General features: G+C 46.1%; 1 protein-coding gene across 2 annotated transcripts in view; it reads right to left on the bottom strand.

The window, feature by feature from the left end:
- LOC138569646 (uncharacterized) overlaps positions 1-23,691 on the bottom strand; it is a 1,436,407-nt gene that overhangs the window by 762,608 nt on the left and 650,108 nt on the right. For both annotated transcript variants that reach the window (XM_069647797.1, XM_069647798.1), the window contains exon 24: positions 11,051-11,231. In XM_069647797.1, the coding sequence (XP_069503898.1) occupies positions 11,051-11,231 (181 nt within the window). The remainder of the gene's footprint in view (positions 1-11,050; positions 11,232-23,691) is intronic.

Here is a 23,691-nt window from a genome sequence, read left to right as displayed (position 1 = left end):
CGGTTGGAGGCCAGATCCCAGCGCACTGCAGGACTGGTTGATTATGACAGCATACGCTTTCCCTCCATTCACTATGATAGCGAGGGTCCTAGTACCAGTTTGCAGGCAGTTTGCAACTGTGATAGTAATAACTCCCTGTTGGCACTCTCAGGTATGGTTTCCAACCATCTTGGAGTTAACAGTGGATTTTCCCTGCCGCCTTCCTCTTCACCCTCACATCATCACAGACCCCGTGGGTCTCTGTCACAACCTGGTCCTTCAGGTGCATCGCTCGCTTATGGCCTGGAAGATTTCAGCTCTTCCTGGTGCTTCCAATGACTTTCAAAAGACTCTGTGTGTGTCATCAAAGACTCATGGGCATCCTCCATCAGGTCTGGTTACTCATCAGCATGGAACCGGTGGGTGGGCTTGCGCATGGCTCACCACATCGATCCCGTTTCTGCCTCTCCTGTAGAGGTGGTTAACTTTCGGGTTCAATTATTTCGAGAAGGCAAAACCTACAGAACAATCAATGGGTTCAGAATGGCCATCTCTACAGGACATGTTCTAGTGAAAGGGAAACCCATAGGAAGGCATGTTTTGATGCGTAAAGCTCACACGTTCATTTGCATCAAGGTTCCTCCTAAGGCTAAGTGTTCTGTTTTATAGGATGTTAATATATTTTTGAAGTTTTTTCAGTCTTGGCCAGACAATGCCAATGTAACCTTGCAACAGCTGTTTTCCAAGCTTGCTATGTTGTTGCGCCGCATTTCTACTAAAAGAGTGTCAGATGTCCGAGCAATGGATGTGGACAATAAAATGTATTCCCCAGAAGGGGTAACCTTTTTTATCACTACAAGAACTAAATGTATGACTTCCTAAGTTTCTTATCCTTCCTTTCCAGAGGATCATAAACTGTTTGTGGTTCAATGTTTAAAATGTTTTGAACAAAAGGCTGTGGGAATTAGAGCTCCCGGTCCCTCTCAGCTGCTTATTTATTAACGAAAACCCCATGGGCCAGTGTCCCCGGCCACTCTACCGAGGTGGATAAGGTGGGTTATGAAGGATGCTGGAATTGATATTTCCTTGTTCTGGGGTCATTCAGTTAGGGGAGCCATGGTCTCTAAATGTTTTTTTTCTGGGGGGAAGATTAGAGCACAACTTAAGAGCAACTGATTGGTCCAGAGAATCCACATTAAAAAAAATGGGACCATAAGCGTATTTAGCATGCTGGAATAGGTGTTTTGCAAGGGCTTTAAACTTGCATAACATGAAGCCTCCGATCTTGACATAGAATGAATAATACCCCTAACTAATGTAAGAGGGGGTTTAGATTCTATTAAAGACATGGAGGTGAGTAGTATCCCTCCCAACAAACCTTGTTTGTTTTGTCTTGGTGCAGCTTTGAAATGATGTGGCTATCATTCAGGTAAGGTCCAGGAGTTGGAAGGACTACTGTCAGGCGGACAGTCCCCTGGGGTCTGTTTCTGGAACATTTTCCGTTCTGGTATGGTTAATCTTCTGGGTTGCAAATGTCGTGTTGAAGCAGCAGAAGAGGTTGCCATCATAGTGGAAAGGACTTGTATGGTAGGGGGTCTATTGGCTGTTGCCAGGGCCTGACCTTCCTCCATCTTGGATTGGGGTCAGCCCCATAACACAATGTTGGTTTTATGTAAAATTTGTTTTCTTTGCTGCTGCTGTTAGTAGTAAAGAAGTATGATGCCTAATGCTCGCCTGCGGGTCTTTAATAGAATTTAAACCCCCTATCATGTTAGTGAGGGGGATTATTCATTGTGCCACAGCGAATGCTCAAGAAAAGGTTTCATAACAAGCCCTCAAATAGCAATCAGAGCAACAGCTCCTCTGTTTTGTAGCAAGTTTACAGTCATAGCCATATCGCACAGCCTATAGCCAGGGTAATATCTGATATCTCCTCCCCCATCCACCCCCTCCACTCCCATGTTCCCACTACTGAAGTGTATTCATGGCAGCCATTATAGTTCTTAGTGCTAATGTTATGCTGGTTGCCTGTCCTGGCTGTTTTAATTTTTGAAAATCTGCTCACCATGCAGTTAACTGCCCCGAATAAATCCATCTCTAACAGTTATGAAGAATGGCCGTGTCCCAGTGGAAGGCGCTATAATTGCGGGCGATGGAGGGTGGCAGCCTCCCTATTGACTGACACACCGGTGAGAACCGTCAGATGTGAGGGAAACAAGCGAGTGAAATGAATTGCCTGCTGACATTGGATCTGTGACTAACAGCTGTCCACTTATCTACTCACTTCACGCTAAGAGCCTCGTTTAGTGGACTGCGACAACACATTTAGTAACTCGCCGTTTCCTTTTCACAGGCTAAGGCCGGCGAGATCAGTCCATGACAGCCGTGTTTAGATTGAATTAAGCATACACGTCCTTTGGAAGATATACAGTTACAGGGTAAACATGTCTCCCTTGAGTGCTCGTCCTGGGATGTTGTTTCATACAGTAGCGGAAAGCAATCAATGACATAGTAAACATCCTCATACAATGCAGTAAACCAACACCGCGTTATCCTCTGATGATAGTGTATACGCAGATTAGAGTCTCGTGCGTGAGCATTGAGCATGCTTATCTGCTGTGTTGCCCGCTATGTTATTTCATCCATGCATGCATCAACGAAATGGCTTATGGAAATGTGGAGATCGCGTGGCACGCTTAGGTCTACCCCATCAGAAAACATGACATTAGTTTGCTGTTTGTAATATATATGCACGACCGTTTTAGGGCTTTTGGGGGTCCGGGTTACAGAGCAGTTTGGCTCTACCCTAGAGCGACCAGATTTAGAACATTTAAAAAAATGGAGAGGACCAGCCATAAACATCAAAACAGGACTGTCCCCCATGCACCCCCCACCTAAAAACAACCCCCCAAACCCCAAATAACCAGCCAGCCCCTCCGATACCCCTCCCCCCCCCACCCTCCCACGTGGCATCCCACAGTATTTACAGCACTACTCCTGAATATAATGTGGGCAGTTTTTAATGTGAATGTGAGCATGTTAATTACACACAGATCTCTGCAAGTAGTGCTGAACACACTGAGCAATCTTCTTAACTGTTATGGGACTCAATCCTATCAATATGCATTTCAACTTCGGTTATTGTACATGATCGATGCATTTCCCAAAGAAAGGTAAACAGACTACCCATATTGTGCTATAGTGGACAAACAAACTGCATTGCGCGCAGTGAGCACAGAAGGTATTGCGAGATTGAGACAGGTCGGAATTTAGTTTCATCAACATGTGGGCAGCAGAGTCAGGGCCTCAGAAGTGCACTATGCTATGATGGCATATTTTGTTTATGTTTTGTTGCACAATATGTAATGAGGTTTCGAATCAGGCATCCAGTTGGGGGCTCTTTCCAGGGTGTGTTCGATGTCTCTGTGTCTTGGTGTGAGCATCCAGTGGTCTTTCATCATCTCAAAATGGCACTCTACTGTCATCAAGGCAATTGAGAGGTTTAGCAGCCCATATGTGCGTTCAAGAAAGTGATGAGAACCATGTCCATCCTGCACACCAAAAGCCTCAGCTCTGTGAGTATATGGCACCATTACACTTCACTCAACAAAAGGAGAAGCGCCATATGTTCTTCTAATTAGCAATGTGGTCCAACATTCCACATCTTCATGGCCAATCAGCAAATGACAAACCCTATTGTGGCACGTTTTTCTGCCAAACACGGAATTTCAGCATACGCTCCATGAGAGGTAAATAACCTGCTGGACTGGGTGCACTTACCCTGCCCCCTCCCTCGCACGTCCATCTGTACACTCACATGACCCAAATAGTAAGTTCTGTCTTGTCACCCCTCCCCAGTTTGGTTGCGCCTGAAACACTTCTGCACTTGCACTAGGAGAAATGCTGTGAGGCCTAGTACGCTCGTTACTTCTTTGTTAGATCATTCAGAAACTTCAAGGCCTAAGAATGACCACTGTATTCCCCTGCTCCCTTCCCGCCTTTGAAGCGATTTGAAGCACTTCACTTGTGTATAAGCGCTGTACAAATAAACAATAAATAAATAAAGCAGGAGGCACACAAGACTGACATGAATCCAAATGGGGGACAATTGTCTTTGTTGTGATGTGTTTTCTTTGGTACTCTGTCTTCTCTGCCTGCACGCATGATGTCATGAGAGTTCTAGGTGTGTTTGGTTCTATCTAACATGTTTTTTCGCACATCTGTCAACCACCGGGCAGATGTGAGGTACTTGTCTTGGCTACTATTATTAGCATTTACAGTTACCTATGTCTTAATGCATGCCTTCTTATTGCCTTGTGTTACGCTCACCTGGTCTCTGCCGAGGCGTTGGGGAACGGTTGCAGCCCTCCCTGAACTTGAATCACCCACTTCAGGCCTCTCCCTCAGTAGAAAAGCTGTGAGCGGTGGTACGTTGTGATACTGCTCCTGCGTGGAGATAAGAGAGTCTGAGTGCGCCAATCTGTGATTGTTGTACCTCTCAAACCCTTCACCCCAAAGTACAGTTTCTGTGAGCATATGCCGGCCCATAAAGCTCACCTGTGAATTATGGAAGATAAGCTCTCCATCCTGCTACTTCTGGCAGGGGCGCGTCGAATGGGATCTAGTTCCTTCACTGATCCCTGATAAGGATTAGTCCTGTCCAGCTGCGACTATGCTTCTCCTTATGATTGGTAAGTCTTTCCTGAGCTTTTGTGATGCTGTTCGTTCTGTTTAATGTCTTTATATGTTGCTCCTATTTATGCCCGCAATAATGTCTCTCTTCTGTTTTCTTCCCTTAGATGGAAATGTGGCCTCAGTGCAGCTGTGATACGCGAGACGCGGCCGGATAAAAGCTGGATGCTACCGCAATGTTCGACAGCAGATAAGTGATGGTTTAAGGAAAAGCGCGAAGTATGGTGAAGCACAACCTTAAACTGACTGTTTTTTTGATGTCTAACCTTGTCTTCTGCTTTTCCTTGCAGGCGCTGCTGTCGGCGATGGAGCGTGTCGTGCTGCAGTGCCAAGATGAAGATTTCTGCGTTCCAGAAAGTGTAAAGATGAATACTTGGTTCACCGAAGAGATGTACAGGTAAGAACAGCTTCCCCCAGTGGTAAGTATGCTGGCAGGAAGCAGGATGTCCAGGAAGCAGGATTTTCAAAGGTAAGTCTGACCTCAAGCGACGGTGAGCGGTACGTTGCTTGCAAGTGCAGAATAACGCGAAGCGTCTGTCTTGAGGAACGGGGCAGCTTATATAGCTGAGATCGTTGGCATGCCCATTAGGGCCGGCTTACCAGCCACACCCTGTCACTCCTAGAGAGTGAGCATGTGCAAAGGCAATCCATTAGCAGTCACACCCAAGAATACACTTGGGGCTGCTTAATGGATGGAATGTTCAAGGTTAATGCATCCTGCTTAATAGATGGAATGTTCAAGGTTAATGCATCTGAAGTGCTATGTCCATAATAAAAGCTTTTTGGTGTTAAATGGATGTTCTTGTTTACTTTTGTTCATGAGCCTGGCGCCAAAGGCGCCCGGACAGTGTCCACCCAGTTCCCCTGTGCATGCAACCCCTGCATGCCTGTGCCCCTGACTTCATGACCATGACACCTTGTGGGTCAGTGGGACTGTGACAAATTGGATTCTGGTTCGCAGGAGTACAAGGATGAGTTGGGACAAAATGGGCCACTCAGGCCTGACACTTCTACAAACAAAAACACGGCACAATCATAAAGGTAAAACAGGGACAATCAAGAGATAAACCTCCTTTGTCTTTTGTGGTAACACAGGCTGAGGGAAGGATACTTAAGAGGGATGTGAAGGTAAACCAGTAGTGACCTAAACCACACAGTAACAAAGACCAAAATAAAGGGAATGTGCAATCAACTTTCTATAAACATATAAACACTTTAATTAAACACAATATCTGAACATGGAACAAAGAGAGATTACTATACAAAAACCCACCCAATGGAAAGTACAGAGAAGATGCAACAGACTGGAGAAAGTAACACTCTGAGGGTAGTTCCAGGGGTGGTAGGTAAGGTACTAAAAAGGATATCTGGTTGAAAACAGGAGCGATCATGACATAACCAGTCTCTAGGTTCCCAGTGGACCGTGGGGCAGTTTAGTGTGAACCGTACCTGGTTTTGGTTCTTGATGGGCTGATGCATCAGACCCGGTTTGGGACGTTGATGCGAGATTATCAGGCTCAGTTTGGGCAGGAAAGATCGTGGATGCCCTGGCAGCAAGCAGGCATTCAGTAGGGATGAATGTGGGGGCTCTGTGCAGTTGAACGGCAGCGGTTTAAGTGAAGCACATCAGGGCAGTCCAAAGAATGCTTGCAGTGGGCCAGGACAAGTCAGACTTTAGTTGCTGGGGGAGGTCAGAGAGTGATGCTCCAACGGTTTGAGTCAGCGAATGACAGTTGTTGAAGTGGTGATCAAGGGTGCGTCGATGTGCAGTCAATGAGGCAGTACTTCTCGGGCTAGCATGGCCAAGCGGTTTTTGTAACCCTTGGTTAGAGTTGGCAAGTGACCCTCAAGTGATTCGGTTTGGGTTCTGGCATTGAGCAGATGCTTCGGGCCTAGTAGGTGACATGCTTTTCTAGGACACGACACAGTGTCAAACTGGTTTAGATGCAGTGCAATAGTTCGGCTGGTTGGAGGAACACAGACACCAGGATCAGCGCCGTCCCTCTTGTTCAGGATACGGGAGCACAAGCGACTGGTTTGGTGCGATGGAACAGGGAGCTTTGTCTGGTCTGGCCCTCCGGTTGACAGGGACAGGATGCTTCCATTCGGGGTCTGCTCCCATAGCTTTAGAAGATCTGTTTCAGAATGGTTGGTCCAGGTCCGCAGCACTGGTCACTCCTGATGTGCCCCGGGAGTGGTTGGGAGACAGATCTTCCTTCTGTCTTGGACAGCTCCTTTTTCACCTCAGGCTGAGGGATTTGGACAGTGCAACTGTTTCAACAGAAGTCAAATGAGAAATCTTCCGAACATCTCTTCGATGTAAAATGATCCTTGAGGAACTGAGAGAATTCTGCTGATGGGTTAAGAGTCCCCTTCTTTTAAAGGGTCTACAGGTGATTGGTCTAAATCTAGCCTGCTTTAACAGACCAATCCCTGCTCCTGTCCGGAGTGGACTTTACCCTGTTGATGTCACACCCAAAGTGCTTTGCTCCAGAGTAAGCGAAGGTGACACGAAAGGGAAAGAGAGACAGCAAGAAACAAAATGATGGAAGGCTTATTCCAGTGACCAGAGCCGTCATTCCTGTCCTACTTCAGCCCCCGTCACTCCTTACTGACAACAAAGGCCTTTAGACATGCATCACCCAGGTTTGAGGTTACTCCTTCTGAATGGGTGTTCTCCTTTGATACCTGGGCCCAGGACAGCTGCCTGCTGTGCGGCTGTCTCTGCGGGAGGCTGTTACCAGCCCTCACAAAGGGGATCGAAGAGAGGCTAGGTCCTCTGGGTTTCTGTCCTGCAATTTGGAAGTTTCGGCCCATCTGACCTGAGCACACATTCCTGCCCACAGCAGAGCTGATTCAGAGGATCATAAGAGCTGACACATGTGCAATATCAATTTGGGTGTGGCAGCCATGATCATAAGTAGTGCCACACACTATGACTAAATTCAGGCATAGCTTATTTATAAAGATTATCCTGCCACCAGCATGGGGTACCCATCATCATCATAGTTTGGGTACAGATGGGCATATCTTAAATTCCGCCTCTGTGCCGCAGGGACTTGGATGTCTCTGTGGCTGTCAATTGGGCATCTGTGACCTCTGGACCTGCTTGGTGCCATGGGTAGAGCAGGCGCTGTAAATCAGGATACTGGTGCAGCAAATCACATCTACACACCATGTTTCTTGGCATGGAGCTTCTAAAAGGGGAATCTGATCAGCAGATTACCCTTTCAGGGATGGAATTACCCACATTATTCAATAGCAATGAGGACTTCCACACGCGTGCCAAGTGGCAATCAGTCACAGGGACAGCAAGGCTGTGTTACATGTACAAGATCAGTTTACCGACTCTTGCTTTACTGTGTATGTGGCCTAGCAAACCTTGGGCACAGGATGGGGGTGGCATCTGTGTGCTAAATTGTACAGGTAGTTTGCTAGCTATTTGTGAAATACTGTTGCTTGGGGCTATGTGCTACCTATGTGGCCACCTTCTTACTTGCTTTTTTGGGGTGTGTTGTGTTGGACAATGTTTTGCATTCGGACTGCTCCTGAAGGAGGTGTGCCTTGTGACTGGGTCATGTGAAGCTGTGTGCTTGCCTTGGCCTGGCGTTGTTGCACTACGTGTGTGCCACTTATTTAGTATGACTAGGCATACTCGCTGTAAGTTGCTCACACTCTTGCAGAGTCTGCTTACTACCTGGTGTTTCCAGTTGTGTGTTGTCATTTTCTCTGTCCATTGCTAGGTTACTAAATAGTACTAAATAGTAAGTGATGGAATATGCATGGTCGGACTGTTTGATAGTGTATAGCGTATTAGCACCCATTTACTCATTATGCTCTAGTGCTGTGGAGCGTTGCAGGTGTGGGTGGGGGTTGTCCCACTGGTATTTGGGGCTTGTGCTTTGTGTGACTCATGAGAAGGTCCGAGGGTCTTAATCTTGTGTGATGCTCGACTTGAAGTGGAGTTCCTATTAAGGGTCAAGCTGTTGAAGCCCCTTGTGAGAGTGGCATTAGTGTGCTATGCACTAGTGGAAGTAGGTGAGGGACCTATTGGTTCATGTGGAGAGTTTGGTTGGTTTGAGTACATTCATTCTATTTACCTATGCTGTTCTACATTGGCAGGAAGATCTGGCAAAACTCTTCCATAACCACTCTCAGCACAAAGTAGCGACCACAGAATATGCCCTTCAATACATGTTGTCTTGTCCATGCCCTTTGCCAGATCAACATTACTTGCAAGAGCTTCTAGATCATCAAACGTGATATCCTCACAATCTCCTCATTTCAAAATGAAAACCGCAGCAGAAGGTTAGAGCAATTACTCTAATCCTCTCTTCCCAGATTCTTTGATCTCTTGCCTCCTGGTCTTCATCAAACAAAAATGTCAGTTTCTCAGCTGAGCATTGTTATTTCCATATCCTGTTCTATTATACACATTAACCAAACCAAGCAAAAACCTCATTTACATTCCCACATAATAATCTAAATAAAACGAACTATAAAGCTAACAAAACTGAAATATATACCTTTTCACTTATATAGGTGGAAACCAATTAAAAAAAAACATATCCTCGACTATAAAGTTGTGTCAGTGCCCATGTTTCCTGGAAAATCAGAAATGCTCATGATAACATTCCCATTCTGGTAAATATCATTGGCTGTGTAGAACATAACAGACTCTGATGCATCCTCAGAATAAATCAAACTAATCTTGCGGAAAATGTGGCTTTGTGGCACATCTTCAGAGATATGTGTTAGCAAACTGTGTCCACTCCACCACTAAAATTAGGATTAATGGGCCTTTTTCAAACCCTAGCAACATTGCTAGAGGCATGCAAGAGGGCCACCCTGTAACACCCAATTCTAGGGGATAATGATTGAACCACAATTTTTCACAAGCAATCCAAATTTCCAGACTACATTATGTGCACCATATACAACTCCCCTATGACTCTGCCAGCAATCTAAGGTGAGCTCCTCTCTTTTCAAGATGTTTCAGGATAGATAATCAATTATTCCAAAATCTTAAACTCTTCAAGGCACAACTATGGCCTGCTGGCTTCAGTTTTCATATGACATCCAGTGGGTATGAGCCAAACTTAAATATCTGGGGATTTACTTCTTCAAGTCTCACTGTTCACTATTCTAACATTATATTACAGAACTACTCCTTTCTATGGGCTGCGACGGGGAGCGTTTGTGGACAATTATAATGTCTGGTTTGGTACTATTCACAGTGTTCACATTAATCCACTCCCCAGACTATCATGTACGTTTTGTGCATTACAGAAACACACCACAGATAAAACAATCAATATTATCCAACAGCAAAATGTTTAGATTCATTTGGAACAACAAGATTCCAAGACGTCCAAAATGAAACATTCTGGAGTCCTGAATAAAGGGTGAATCTGAGGAGATACTTACACGCAGCACAGTTAACCACAGGACTTGTTTGGATGACTATTCCACAAGTAACAGAGGGACCCCCTGTTGAACAGAATACTCCCCCCATGTCTCCAGATGCTTTAGTATGGTTTACCCAATAATTAAGTCACTCCCCCCAACTCTCTGGTGTCAACCCGAATAACTCTGAATATTGAGACATGGATCAAATAAATATGAGGGTATTTCCTATCCCTCCCTTTTTAGAAAATGCTTATAAAACACCTGTTTTGATGGTACCTAACACTAGCTTGTCACCAAAATTGTCAACACTTTACTAACACTTTTTCGACTATGGGTACATTTGGCATATGCTGGTTCTTTTTAATCCTAAACAAAACAATGTATTAAACCCTTGAGTAACACATGCCTTCTTTAATGGTTTGATCCACTTCCTACAGGGCTTGCCGTATAATCAATTACTTTGGATACCAGTAGAAGATAAGCAATGCCTCCAGTCTAGACACACCAGTAGAGCAGATGTTCTCGGAAAACCGTATTCATTTATGAGCTGAAACTTATAGTAATGTACAACCTAAATGAGCAATAGGGCAGGAGAAAGGCAGCAATGGGGGGTAATGTGATGATCACACATTCTATCTCTGCACCCAAATATTTAGGCACCAATAGTCTGGGACGCTGATTTAAATTAACAACTTTTACAAAAATGCATTCCCTATTTGTTCTTAGTTATAAAAAATACAATAGCAAGCTTGAAAAATGAGCATTTCACCTTTTATCTAATCTGCTCAAAGCGGATATGTGCCTGATATAACACATATTTTCTACAAAATCAAATGATGTCATCAAGGATACATCAGGCATACATCGTCTCACTTTAAGACTAAAATACAGTGTGTTGCCAGTGGGAAACAAGGCATTTATATTTGGTTTTCAGAAAGGAAAATTTCAACATTCATTCATTTATCCCAACCTGAAAGAAAAGCTGTGTCCTTCAATAGATTATTCAGGGCGATCGCGAGGGCCATCTTCCGGCCGAGCTGCTTGGTGATGTTTCCGGAGAATATGATGGGGCTGCCCTGCTTCGTTAGCTTCACCTCCAGCTGAGCGGCGTATTTGTGATCACCACTCACCGTTTGCAAATCTGTCATCCCCTGAAACAAAAGACAATAAACATAACAATACCAACCATTTTCAGGGGAGTCATAAGCAGATATGCAAGTTCACACAAAATTGCTCAGACTATTGCATTTACAGCATGCAATCTAATTGAACCTATGGTGCAGTTTATTTAAAACATAGTGCATTACCTCACATTTAAGATTTTGCACCTCACAATTGGAGCTGCTGCATACTTTAAGTCTTCGGTCTCCTGTATATTTGTTTACGGTGCCTTCGATAGCACCATATTGTCACCTAGTTGGCTCTCCCAAGCACTGAGCATGATTCATCATGCTGGATATCAAGTGGACATGCAAGAGTCGATAGCGAAGAAGATCACAAGTCTTAGGGCCTCATTATGACCCTGGCGGTAGGGGGTTAATGAGGCCGGTAGAGCTGCCGGCCCCGTTAACCCCCTACCGCCTCATTACGAGGTCTACTCGCGGGACCCGCTAAGGACGCCTTGTAAAACCAGGCGTCCTTAGCGGGTCCCGCGAGCAGACTAGGATGCTAACAACAGGCCCGTCATTAACGGGCCCGTTGTTAGCATCATCCCCATTCCCATTGAGCCCTATAGGGGCTGAAATGGGAATGGGGATGTACCGGGTCCGGGTTAGTTGAATGCGGAAATACTGGGCCCTCGACGGTCGGAATGGCCCGGTATTTCCCCATTCAGGGAACCAGGACACGGTACCCGGAATGGGGGTAGCAATGCCGCAAAAAGCGGCATGGTTACCGCCAGGGTCATAATGAGGCCCTTAGTAAATTGCTATTAAAGACCACGTTAAGCCAACACACAAACTCGTGAAGACACCAACCAAGTGCTATAATGGATAAGGTAACTTTGTTAAATAACTAAAAGGGATTATAAATATTGACAAAAATGTATTAGAAAAGGTATCTGAAAAGATGGACTGACTGATGCAGATGCATGAGAAGTATTTATAAGAGAAATCATGGTCAACTGTAAGAAGGCAGTACTGATCTACATAAAAATGCAACACATTAAAAGCAACGTGCCCAAAAGTGTGGAGAACCTTCACCCAATGACATTTGCATGTTTGCAATGTTCCCAAATTTGAACAGTTTCTGGGCACACGTAAGGAATGCGTTAAGACTTGTTTTGGATGGAAAAAATAGTGATAACACCTCTAAAGATTCAAGTGGGTTGATTCCCATGAGGCATTATCATTAAACAAGATAAAGTTACATTTTAAGATGGTCAAGGAAACATGGATAAAGATGCACCAAAGGAAATACGGCTTAACGCTACCAAGAAAATGATGAAAGTGAATATGGCCATTCTAAAGTAATTTTTTGTGAGTTCTGTTTAGTGAACATGATCTACATACAGGGATAGCATTTGTAAAGAAAATAATATGAACACAAATAACAAACTTGAGTTCAAGCAATGCATTTCCCAGTATGATCAAGTGTAAAGCTATGAGGAATGAATAGGCAGAGACTCGATTTGCCCAGACCAGCTTAGGGACCATGACACAAGAGATGCAAGGCGGGGACGGCTCCCTGAACATTGCAAAAAGCACAGTTGACTACATTTGCACACTTGATTAGCAGATTTAAGGACACAGTCATCCTTGCAGAAAGATGTTCACAGAGAACCTTTCACTGTCGTGGGGGATGTAGTAACGGCGGGCCACCCTCTAAGGGGTACGCACTGAGCAGAAGCAACAGTGAAATAAGAAGCAGGTTCCGCTCCATAGATCCACCACCCTAGATAGGGTCTGTCACTACCTGTAGTAACACGTCATACTCTATCATAGCCAATGCATTGATCTCCTTGTCCCAGTCAGACACCCTGTGAAACCAGGGCAATATTCATGTTAAAGCAATTGCCCGTTTAGCTTGCAAGGATCAGAAGTATATAAATGTGTACATCCGGATGTTTAGTATAGTGTGAATGTCTAGCAGATAAGGCCAGCATCACCAACCCAACCTTTGACTTTGCCCAGAAGGGCCCCGTTAGCTGAGACGACTAGAGTAGATGAATAATGGTGAAATCTGAGCAATGGCACATTGGGTAAATGTCTTGTTTGGAGGTGTCAATCTTATTTAGAAAGTCTGGTCCAATGTACATTCTGTAAAGGGCATTAAAATGGGTGTGTTTCAATCCTCAGTTGCAGTGAACTTTGTACACAAGAGTGAATGCTTTTGTCAATTTAAATAAATGACTCCCCTACCCTTAATTGATAGATATGGATAGAATCTTTCTGCATCTATGGCATGCCATATATTGATGAATGGCATGGCTCCCGTGTCCAGTTCCCCCCTCATTGCAAAGATGAGTGACCCTTTTGTCTAATCCAGAAATCCAGGTGTCTATTCCATCAGCATCTGGCTAAGTCATGAGAATTAAAGTGACCAATGAGGAAACCGTATTGAGCTAGGAAGTCCGCAAAAGACATAAACTTCCCTCTGGAGTACAGACATGAGCAATTTGCACATCCTGCATCTTCCCAGCGATGCATGTCGATCGAACAGGAAGCTAGAGCAAATTCAGGGACAGACCATATAGGGCATGGTTTAGCATAACACCAACCCTGCTGCAGCTTGTTATAACTCCCACAAAAAACACTTGCCTCAGATGTATCAAGTATAGGAACTTTCTCCTACACTGCTTACACTGCATAGGGCCAGACAACTACCCAAAAGCTTGGACCCAAGGGTGTCATGCGCAGCAAAACATTTTGCAATGTATATTGCAGTTGCTGCCCTCCTCAAATAGCCTATTTAGGATCTTCCGTGATCCACTGCATCATTTCGCTCCCCAAATGAACTTAGAGGGAAGCTTATCTATGTCTGTGAATAGCTTGGTGGAGACATACATCATTGTGCCTGGAAAAAACAATCCTAGGCATGAAATCCATTTAGCATAGTGCGATCTGCTCACCATGAAAATGGACATGCATATCCAAGAGTCTCTTGAGGTCCAAATCTCCTTCAGAGCCATGGAAAACATTGTGGTCATTCTTGCTTGTCATATTATGATACATAAGTACCCCCAGAGAGGTAAGTGTCCTCTAGGTCCACTTTCGTGCTTTTCTTGGCTGCAAAGTAACTGACTTCTGAAAACGGCACCCAACGGAAATAAGTCGGATTTGCTCAGTTTATTCTCAGCCCTGATCGCAAACGTTAGTCATCCACTGTTTCCAATTCAGTGGTCATTGCATCACTTACGAACAATAAATATGTTTGTCGTACAATGCAACATTGTGATTTTGGGCCAAGCTCCATAGAACCCTAGCTCTCAAGTTAGTTTTCAGATCACTTGTCGTTGGTGTCATTATCTAAAGCAAAGTGGAGTGGAGACATGAGTTATCCCTGCCTGGTTCCATGCTCCATTCTTACACTCATCAGAATGGAAGCCTCCTGTCCTGACTCTTGCCCATGGCTCAGTGTAAAGGAGAGAAATCCACGTTCTGATCTCTGGGCCGTAATTCAAGTGTTCCAAGACGCGAAACATGACGGACCAGTTGACTGAATCAAACACCTTCTGGGCATTTAAGGAGGCAATTGTGTGGTCAGCCCGCTAGTGACTAGATGCCCGAATAACATGCAGGATCCTGGGTAGATTCATCATAGTGTTGCGTTCAGGCACAAACCCCACCTGGGAACAACAAAGGGTGGTATTTGTGGGTCCTCATTTCCAGTATTTTACTAAGGATTTTAGTACCCACACTTACAAGATAAGTTTGAAAGATCATATGGCCATTCAGTGCTTTATCTGGGTTTAGGCAATAAAGTGATGAGTGCCTCACACATTTAATTTGGGAGAAAGCCTGACACTGTGGCTTCATTAAAAGCCTCGTCCAGGATGGGAGCGGAACATCTATTCACTCCGCATGGAATTCCATGTGGAACTCATTTGTAGCCTGAAATCTTCCCACTGCCCAGGGACTAGGCTTCAGCTCTAACCTCCTGTGCCCTGACTCTACCCTCAAGGGAATCCCTATCATCACTCTTCGACACTTTGGGCCTCATTACGAGTCCGGCGGTAACCGAGGCGGTAAAACCACCTGATTACCGCCGGACTCGTATTACCATTCCGCCTCCGTGATTCCCGGAATTAACGGGGCATTACAACCCCGGTTTTCCAGGAATCACGGAGGCGGAATGGTGTTAATCCCCATTCCCATTGAGTCCTTTGGGACTCGATGGGAATGGGGATCATGGAAACACCGGCAGCATCTCGTAATGCTGCCGGTGTTTCCTCGTCCGCCTGCAGGCAGGCGGTGTTAAACCCGCCAGGTCAGACCTGGCGGGAACACCACCTCCCGCCTGCAGGAGTTGTGATCGCCCGGCATGGAAACAACGGTGGCGGCGGGTTTACTGTCACCGTTGTCTCCATACCGGGCGATTTGTAATGAGGCCCTTTGAGTGTATATGTTCAACCTATATGGCATCTAATGTTTGCTCACAGTCAGCCTTTGTGGGCAAGAAGTAAAGCGTGCTGTAGTATTAAAAACGGTACTGCTTATCAATTCTTGTGAGCACACTAAAGACCAGTCTAAAGAGGGAGTCGAAATATTTGTCTACATATCACCTTCCGATTTGGCAAGGCAGGATAATATGTCCAAGATATGTCCCATGTTGATGATTGTGTGACTTCATAACTCTTAAATGCCTCAAGGGCCTCAATATAATCTAGTTTAGCCTTGCAGAGGGCCTGTGATCGATCATGAGTTAAGTCTGTGTTGGCTTCTATAGATTCTATGGCATTGGACCTCATTCTAAGTTTGCTGGTCTTGAAACAATGGTGCCGGTAAACTTACCGGCACTGTTGTTTGCCTACCGGAACTGCTGTGCCTGACAGGTCTGACCCTGCCGGGCTCAGCAGCCATAGCAGGCAAAGCCGTCATGGAAGCACTGGCACTGTTAACAATGGTGCCGGTGCTTCCATGGTCCCCATTCCCATAGAGTCCCATAGGACTGCGGACTGGGAATGGGGATTTATGATTTGCCGCTGCCTGACTTGTGTAATCTCCCGGTGGTTCCCGGAAGTCAGGCGCTGGTAAATAATTACGGGTCCATAAACGCCATACCCGTAATGAGGCCGATTATCACACCTGCTGAGTTTGTCATGCAACAATGTATAGTTTCCCTGATTCATAGAGTGGCAGCAGTCCCTAAACACCACCTTCAAGGAGTCCCACACTAATGTACTACTGTGAACCGACTATGTATTTCAAGCAGTAAAGTTCTTTTCTCTGAAGACGGTATCCCATATTGCCACTGTTTTTTAATTTTTTGTGTTTATTCAATTGGTTTTTTTTATAGCGTGCCTAATACCATACCTGAGTTTGGTTTCTAAGCGCAGATCAGGGATTCGAACCTCTGTTGCTCTGCGTGATCTTACTTCCAAGACCAGCGTGTTGCCCCTGTGCTATCCTCCATTCCACGGAGGTTTTGGAGGTCAGATCATAGGACGGTGCAGCTTATAACCGAGTGGGGAGTGATCAGATATCACCTTCGTGTAATATTACAAATTACCAAATTTGTGAAAATAAATCTCCTGGGTTCAAATATAATTCAGTTTAGTGTGTGAGTTGTGTACTGGTGAGTAAAAGGATTACACGTTTTTGAAGGGTGATGGCAGCTTTGAATGACTAAAAATGTTATGCGGAGAGTCCCACACTGAGCACTTCTGTAGGGCTTATGGCCTTTTTAGATCTGGCTATAAAAGGATCGATTGTACATTTAAATCTCCTGCCCAATTCCTCACATCATCCCAAAAATGTCCCTGCACACTTGGACACACCAAATGTGGGAAAAGCCGACTCAGCAATATTTGTTATATCAGCCTACATGCGAGCGGCCAGATACATTCCCACATGCACCAGTGGTGTCTGTTATAGCTTTTAGTACTTCATACTAAGTCATTGTTGCAACCAAAATCAGGACACGACTTGCATATGACGACTACCCTGAGATGCAGACCTGATGTCTACCCTACTTGGACTCTTTTCCCAGATGTGGAATGCTATTGTTAAGCCAAACCTATGCAGGTAAGTGCCCACTATGTGCATCTTTGTCATTTTTCAGGCTCTTGACAAAAATATCAGCTTTGTCCAATCGTTGACCCAATATGCAGGCACATGTACATCACATGAATCCCATGAGCTTTATATACTCAACATTGTGTGAACTGACCTTGTCTGAACCCACCCTCATGTCATGCAGGGACTCTCCAACATGTCCCTTGAATAAGAAGAATGGCACAGGTATCCATGACCCTACTCCTGGGCATGGTGTACCTCCAACCAGACATTCCCAACTTTTAGTGCTTAAAAACATAGGAAGTATAATCTAACTTTGGAATGCCCCAAACCAAAACCCAACAGTACTCCTCACCACCTGCTACATCAGAGGTGGGCTTGAAGCACCAGAGGCTACACTGAGGCAAACAGGCAAGGTGAGCAGCGAGGCGGGAATAAAGAGGGTGGGCAGGAGATATTAAAGGAGGCCCCCTTCCCAGGGACAGAGCTGCAGAGCACTCCTCCCTTTCACACGACCTTGCAGCATTAAAAGGGGAAGAGGGAGGCAAAGGAAAGTTTCCCAAATGTGGTGTGCTAAAGAGATATTCAGTTGTTGGCTGGTTGGGAAAGACATGAAACCCTCAGTAGAGGCTGTGTTGTAAGAGTGACAGTGTCACTTTCAACAATGACAAGGGGTGCTTTTAATAGTGACCAGCTAGGGATGGCTCGTCCATGATGGGCAACAGTGTCCTGAGCTGCCGCCCGGTACGGACTAGCCAAAGCTTGCCCGATAAAAGCCTGACCACTCCCTCAGATACTGCATACAGCTGAGCTAGCGCTCTTGGGCCGGCTGTGTTGTTAGGTAAAAAAGGTTTCCCCTTGTGTGAAATACCCAAGCGATGCATGCTCAGTGAGCCATGCAAGGGTGGGCACATTTTGCTCCCTCAGGCTTACATGGCACATTAGACATGCCGGCTGGGGTACAGCATCCGAAAAATGTGCAGGGCACACCTGCAGAACCCCATCTATTAACAATGGCAGGGGTAGTGAGTTCTTGCCATTTCGGCTTGGATTCCAGGAACCAAAACCCTGCTTGACACAACCCACTGCTTCCTAGTTCCTGACAAATGGTGCGCTTGAGCCTTCTGGGGCAGCAGTAGTGTGTGCGGGATGAAGCCAGCAGCAGTGGTGATCATGAGGTAAGTAAATAATAAAAAAAAAACAGAGTGTGTAAAATTGTATGAATGCGTGCATGCCAATGAATCGAAGTTATTTGCCCGTGGCTGAAAGTACAGCGGGCAAATCGTTTGCACGAGAAAGGTGCGAACTACCAAAGTTTGCACCTTTCTCATGCGAACACACATACATTCTCACACACACACAACACACAAAACACCCATAACACCCCCCACCCACACCCTCAGCACACCCCCACCCACACCCCCAACATAAACAAACCCCACTTACCTTCCTCTTCACGCTGGGTTCCTGCAGCGCCAGTTCCCTTTCACTTCCATGATCGGGAACTGGCACTGCAGGGTCCTTTTCTTTTCCTTTAAAAAATTTTTAAACAGAAGGCTGCGGGGGTGTCCCCCGCAGTCCCCGCTCACTATACCATAAAGTATAGTGAGCGGGGTGATGCGGGGGGCACCCCCGCAGCCCCTGTTTCTTTTTCTTTTTTATTTTGTAACGGAAGGCTGCGGGGGTGTCCCCCGCAGCCCCCGCTCACTATACCATAAAGTATAGTGAGCGGGGTGATGCGGGGGGCACCCCCGCAGCCCCTGTTTCTTTTTCTTTTTTATTTTGTAACGGAAGGCTGCGGGGGTGTGCTTCGCAGCCCCCGCTCACTATACCATAAAGTATAGTGAGCGGGGTGATGCGGGGGGCACCCCCGCAGCCCCTGTTTCTTTTTCTTTTTTATTTTGTAACGGAAGGCTGCGGGGGTGTGCTTCCCAGCCCCCGCTCACTATACCATAAAGTATAGTGAGCGGGGTGATGCGGGGGTCACCCCAGCAGCCCCTGTTTCTTTTTGCAGGGGTGTCCCCCGCAGTCCCCGCTCACTATACCATAAAGTATAGTGAGCAGGGTGATGCGGGGGGCACACCCGCAGCCCCTGTTTCTTTTTCTTTTTTATTTTGTAACGGAAGGCTGCGGGGGTGTGCTTTGCAGCCCCCGCTCACTATACCATAAAGTATAGTGAGCGGGGTGATGCGGGGGCACCCCCGCAGCCCCTGTTTCTTTTTTTTTTTTATTTTGTAACGGAAGGCTGCGGGGGTGTGCTTCGCAGCCCCCGCTCACTATACGATAAAGTATAGTGAGCGGGGCGATGCGGGGGTCACCCCAGCAGCCCCGTTTATTTTTCCAATGCTAGCACCAAAGGTTGGAACTTTTGGTGTTCGAACATTTGGTGGTAGCATTTTTAGACCTTTAGGTCAATGCGACCATTTTTTTTGGTAATTTCGACCTAAACCCATGCCAATGGCTGTGGGTCTCTGTGAATGCTTACGCGTGTGAAGGTATGTGTGTGTGAAAGTGTGTGGTGGGTGATGAATGCAGTTGAGGTTTTGAGTGAATGTGGGGGTTGCTGACTTGTGCTGGCAGTGAGGGAGTATAACTGCACTAATTGGTGCAGCCAGCACGGACAAGATTTCTTTCAATTACTTTACTGGGGTGTGGTCAAAGCAAAACTGAGGATTTTGTTTACGCAGGACTACTGGCTCATGTTGGCAAGAACAGAATGGACCTATTTTCTGAAAATTGTATAACTGGTACATGGGCAAAACAAGCATTCGAGTGTTGTTTATGCAGGGTTATTGCCCATATATGCACATCCAGCATGTTTTGTATCCTGCACATGTGGCCTACCGTGAGTCCTGCATTGCCAATGCTGTTAGAACATACACATATGGCCTACTGTGAGGCTTGCTTTGCCAATGATGTTACCTCATGCGCATGTGGCCTATGGTGAGGACTGCTTTGTCAATACTGTTACCAAATGCCATCTCCTGTGACGCCTATGTTACCAATGCTGCAATGTTATTAACATATACACATGTGGCTTACTGTGACGCCGGCTTTTAACTTATGCACATGTTGCCTAATGTGAGAACTGCCTTGCCAATATTGTTAAATTATGTGCAGGTGGACTACTGTGAGGCTTGCTTTGCCAATATGGTCATCACATGCACATGTGGTGTGCTGTGAAGCCTGTGTTGCCAATACACAATAAGAAGTGCTGCAACAGCACAGTGAATCAAGGGAAGTGAACCACTCAATTTCTATTGTATGTGATGGTACATCATTCACTGTGCATGTATGCTGCGTGTAGCCCTCCGCCATTTAGCAAACAGCTGAGTCCCATGACAAATTCAGTCCAGCAATCACATAGTTTCTACCATACCCATGTATACTGGATGTAAACTGCAGATCCCTAAACTGCAGACAGTTGCCGGAGAGGTTCTCACAGTGTTTATTCCTGCTACATTCCTCTTATAGTGCTGCACACCATAGCATGCAGCTGACTCCCACGAAAAAATGATTTGAAATGATTCAGTCCAGCTGTCACATAGTTTCTGCAACTAATCCAGAATAGGACTGCAAGACTTATCATTGTCCCCAAGCCCAGGGACTGCATCTCTCCAGCCCTAAAATCTCTCCACTGGCTCCCCATGGATGCAAGGATCAAATTGAAGGCCCTCTGCATCACCCACAAGGTGTTCTGGGGCCTGGGACCTCACTACATCCAACTCTCGCTCCCTAAATACCTCCCTTCTATAGTCCTTCAGTCTTCTAGATCTAACTCTCTGCAGGTCAGACGTTACAACAAGCAGAGAGTGGTGGGTATATCTCTTTCTTAAGTTCTGCAAGCTTCTCAAGACCGTCCCTTTCTCCTCCTCCTTTCCTCTCCTCCTCCCCTGCTAGTTTCGACCTATGTCTGGTTGCCTGTTTCCCTCGTGAGTCTTACTGGGGCCAGGCCCTCCTTCGACTAGTCTTCTGAGCACTTGCCCTCAGGCACCCTTCCCCGATTAGCCTACTAAGTCTGGTCCACCCCCTCCTTTGCACTAGTTTACCCCCATCCTTGTACCCTGAGCACTTGCGCTCCTGGGCCTCCCTTACCACTTGGCCAGCCCCTGCCCCCCCCCCCCCGTCTCTTGCACTTCTCCCTCTTCCCCTCTCCCTGCACTTCCTGTTACTGCACTTGCACGACCTGAATGTCACTAGGCCTAGTAGGACCGTTGCAGTTATTTGCTCCTCTCATCCCCCACCCCCTTGTCTTGTGTCGCCTGGAAACACGTTTTGATGTATAGGTGCAGTACAAATGTTGAATGAATAAATAAATAAAGTCTCCATGCTCTGTCTGGCTTGCATAGTCTCTACACTAGACTTTGCTGCTTTCTGTAGAGCACCAAAATTACAATTCCTGCTGCATGATTTAGCTGTGCACTGTAGCATATATTTAATAGGCTGCTGAAGCATTTGTTTCACCAATTTAAACCAGTTTCTGGATTTTGTGACAGACTAGGTATAGTCAAGTAAGTTGAACGTTACCTGACATGATTTTTCTTTTCATTCTGGTGTACTTCAAAATTACTTCTTGATTGTGAAATGTCAGGATCTTTGCTCTGAGGGCCGGAAGTGAAGTGGCCCAAGGGAAAGAAGACACACCAGTGCATTATGCCCATGCGCGACAGTTGAAAACTGTACAAGGTTCAAAGCACCCACCCCATTCATCCCTCATTGTGCTTGGGCAGCCTCACCACTGGGACTAACTGTGCATTTATTGACTTGAACCTGCTATCCACGAATGACAAATTGGTCTTAGTACCAGAGACCCATACCCTGATGCATTTCTGCAGGTGCTGTCTAATGGACGAAATGTAACATCTAATTTCCTCAATGTTCTAGTCCAACACCTCACATCACTCTATGAATGATTTTATGCAACTGCATAATTGTAGGTTCTGGCAGAGCCTGCTGAGAGGTGGAGTGGGGTTCTTGACCCATATCCTTGGGATGGGTATGTCTTCCACTCCACGCCAACCTGCCTCCTTAGAGGCAGGGACACCTGACCAGAAGTTGCACAGAAGGCCACAGACTGCACCATGGTCTGGTAGCAATAACTGGGTGAGTGCTGCACTCATTAACATGCAAGACAAGCATGTGGTTTAAATTAGGATCTCGCCCTCTTGCACATAGCACTCCCTGGTTATTGGGTGATCGTGTAGGTCAAATGGCGACCTTACGGAGAGCAGGGAATATGTGCGGATACCATTTCCCAGTGAAGCACAGTAGACAGTGGGAGGGAAGGACTGAACAACGGGAGGGAAGGACTGAACAACTTTACTGGACCAGGAATATTCTCAGCCTTTTTCTCAAGCTCAGGGCCCCAAATGCTGCATAACTAATGTTTAACAGGCGCACAGCACAAAACAGAGATGTGGGACTGCATAGAACCGTGTGGGCTTTTTGACTTTGGCCTGGCAGCCATGATGGGGGAACTGCACAGTTATGCTGAATCCTCGCTGCACAGATCAGTACCCAGAGCGCCAAGCCCGATTGATAAGATAGTTTGAGTTGGGGCACTCTACCAGTTCACCACAGGTACTGTGAAATAGCATGCCAGGATCAGGGATGTCTTTTCGGGTTTCCTTTCTTACCGCCTGCTGTTGCTGGTACAATGTAGCGCTGGACCGGTTCAAAGGTTGCAAGCAGCGGTTTGAAGATGCAGAAGAGTGCCAAAAGCAAAATCATTGGTCCTGGGTCAACTCAAAAGCTTTGAGCATGATGATATCAGTTTGAAAACAACTCGAAGTGGTGAAACAGGAGTCCAGGCTGCTTTGGAACTCTCAGGATGCTGTGAGTCCCACTCCATGGGCTCTAAGACAAGGTGAATTCTTCTTGCTCTACCTTCCAGTTCATGTGCCTGGCACCTACCAGGTTCCTTGCCCTCCAGTGATGAGTTTGGTTTGAGTGCAGATCGCAGAGTGGTAGGTGGACCGCAGTCTACACCCAATTTTCCCTAGGGATGGGTAGGAGACAGACCTCTCCTCTGCCTTGGATGGGCATGTCTTTACTTCTATGTCAGAGGCCTTCGGAATGAACTGCACTCCCAACAGGGATCCAGAGATGTATTCCTCTTGGTGCCCAGAAAAAAAGAAGGAGTAGAATACCCCTTCCTTTTAAAGGTAAGCGTTTGCAGGGGATTGGACAGAAGCAAGCCTTTTGTAAGGTGTCCAATCCCGCTGCCTTTAACAAGTGACTCTGGCCTTCTTGCATCAAACCCACAGTGGATTGTTCCCCAGCAAATGTAGTTGACAGGAAGGAAAGAGAGCCCCACAGAAAAACAAGATGGTGGAACTCTTCTCTGGTCCACTTTTCTCTCTCTGGCTATTCTAACTCTGCCCCGTCTGCAAGCTGGCAGACTTCAAAGGGCCATTAGTGTGCAGCAAAGTGTTGT

Source organism: Ambystoma mexicanum, chromosome 2q (genome assembly GCF_040938575.1).
Source record: "Ambystoma mexicanum isolate Mex_15411 chromosome 2q, UKY_AmexF1_1, whole genome shotgun sequence".
Taxonomy (NCBI): Eukaryota; Metazoa; Chordata; class Amphibia; order Caudata; family Ambystomatidae; genus Ambystoma; species Ambystoma mexicanum.
This window is presented reverse-complemented; position numbering and strand designations above follow the sequence as displayed.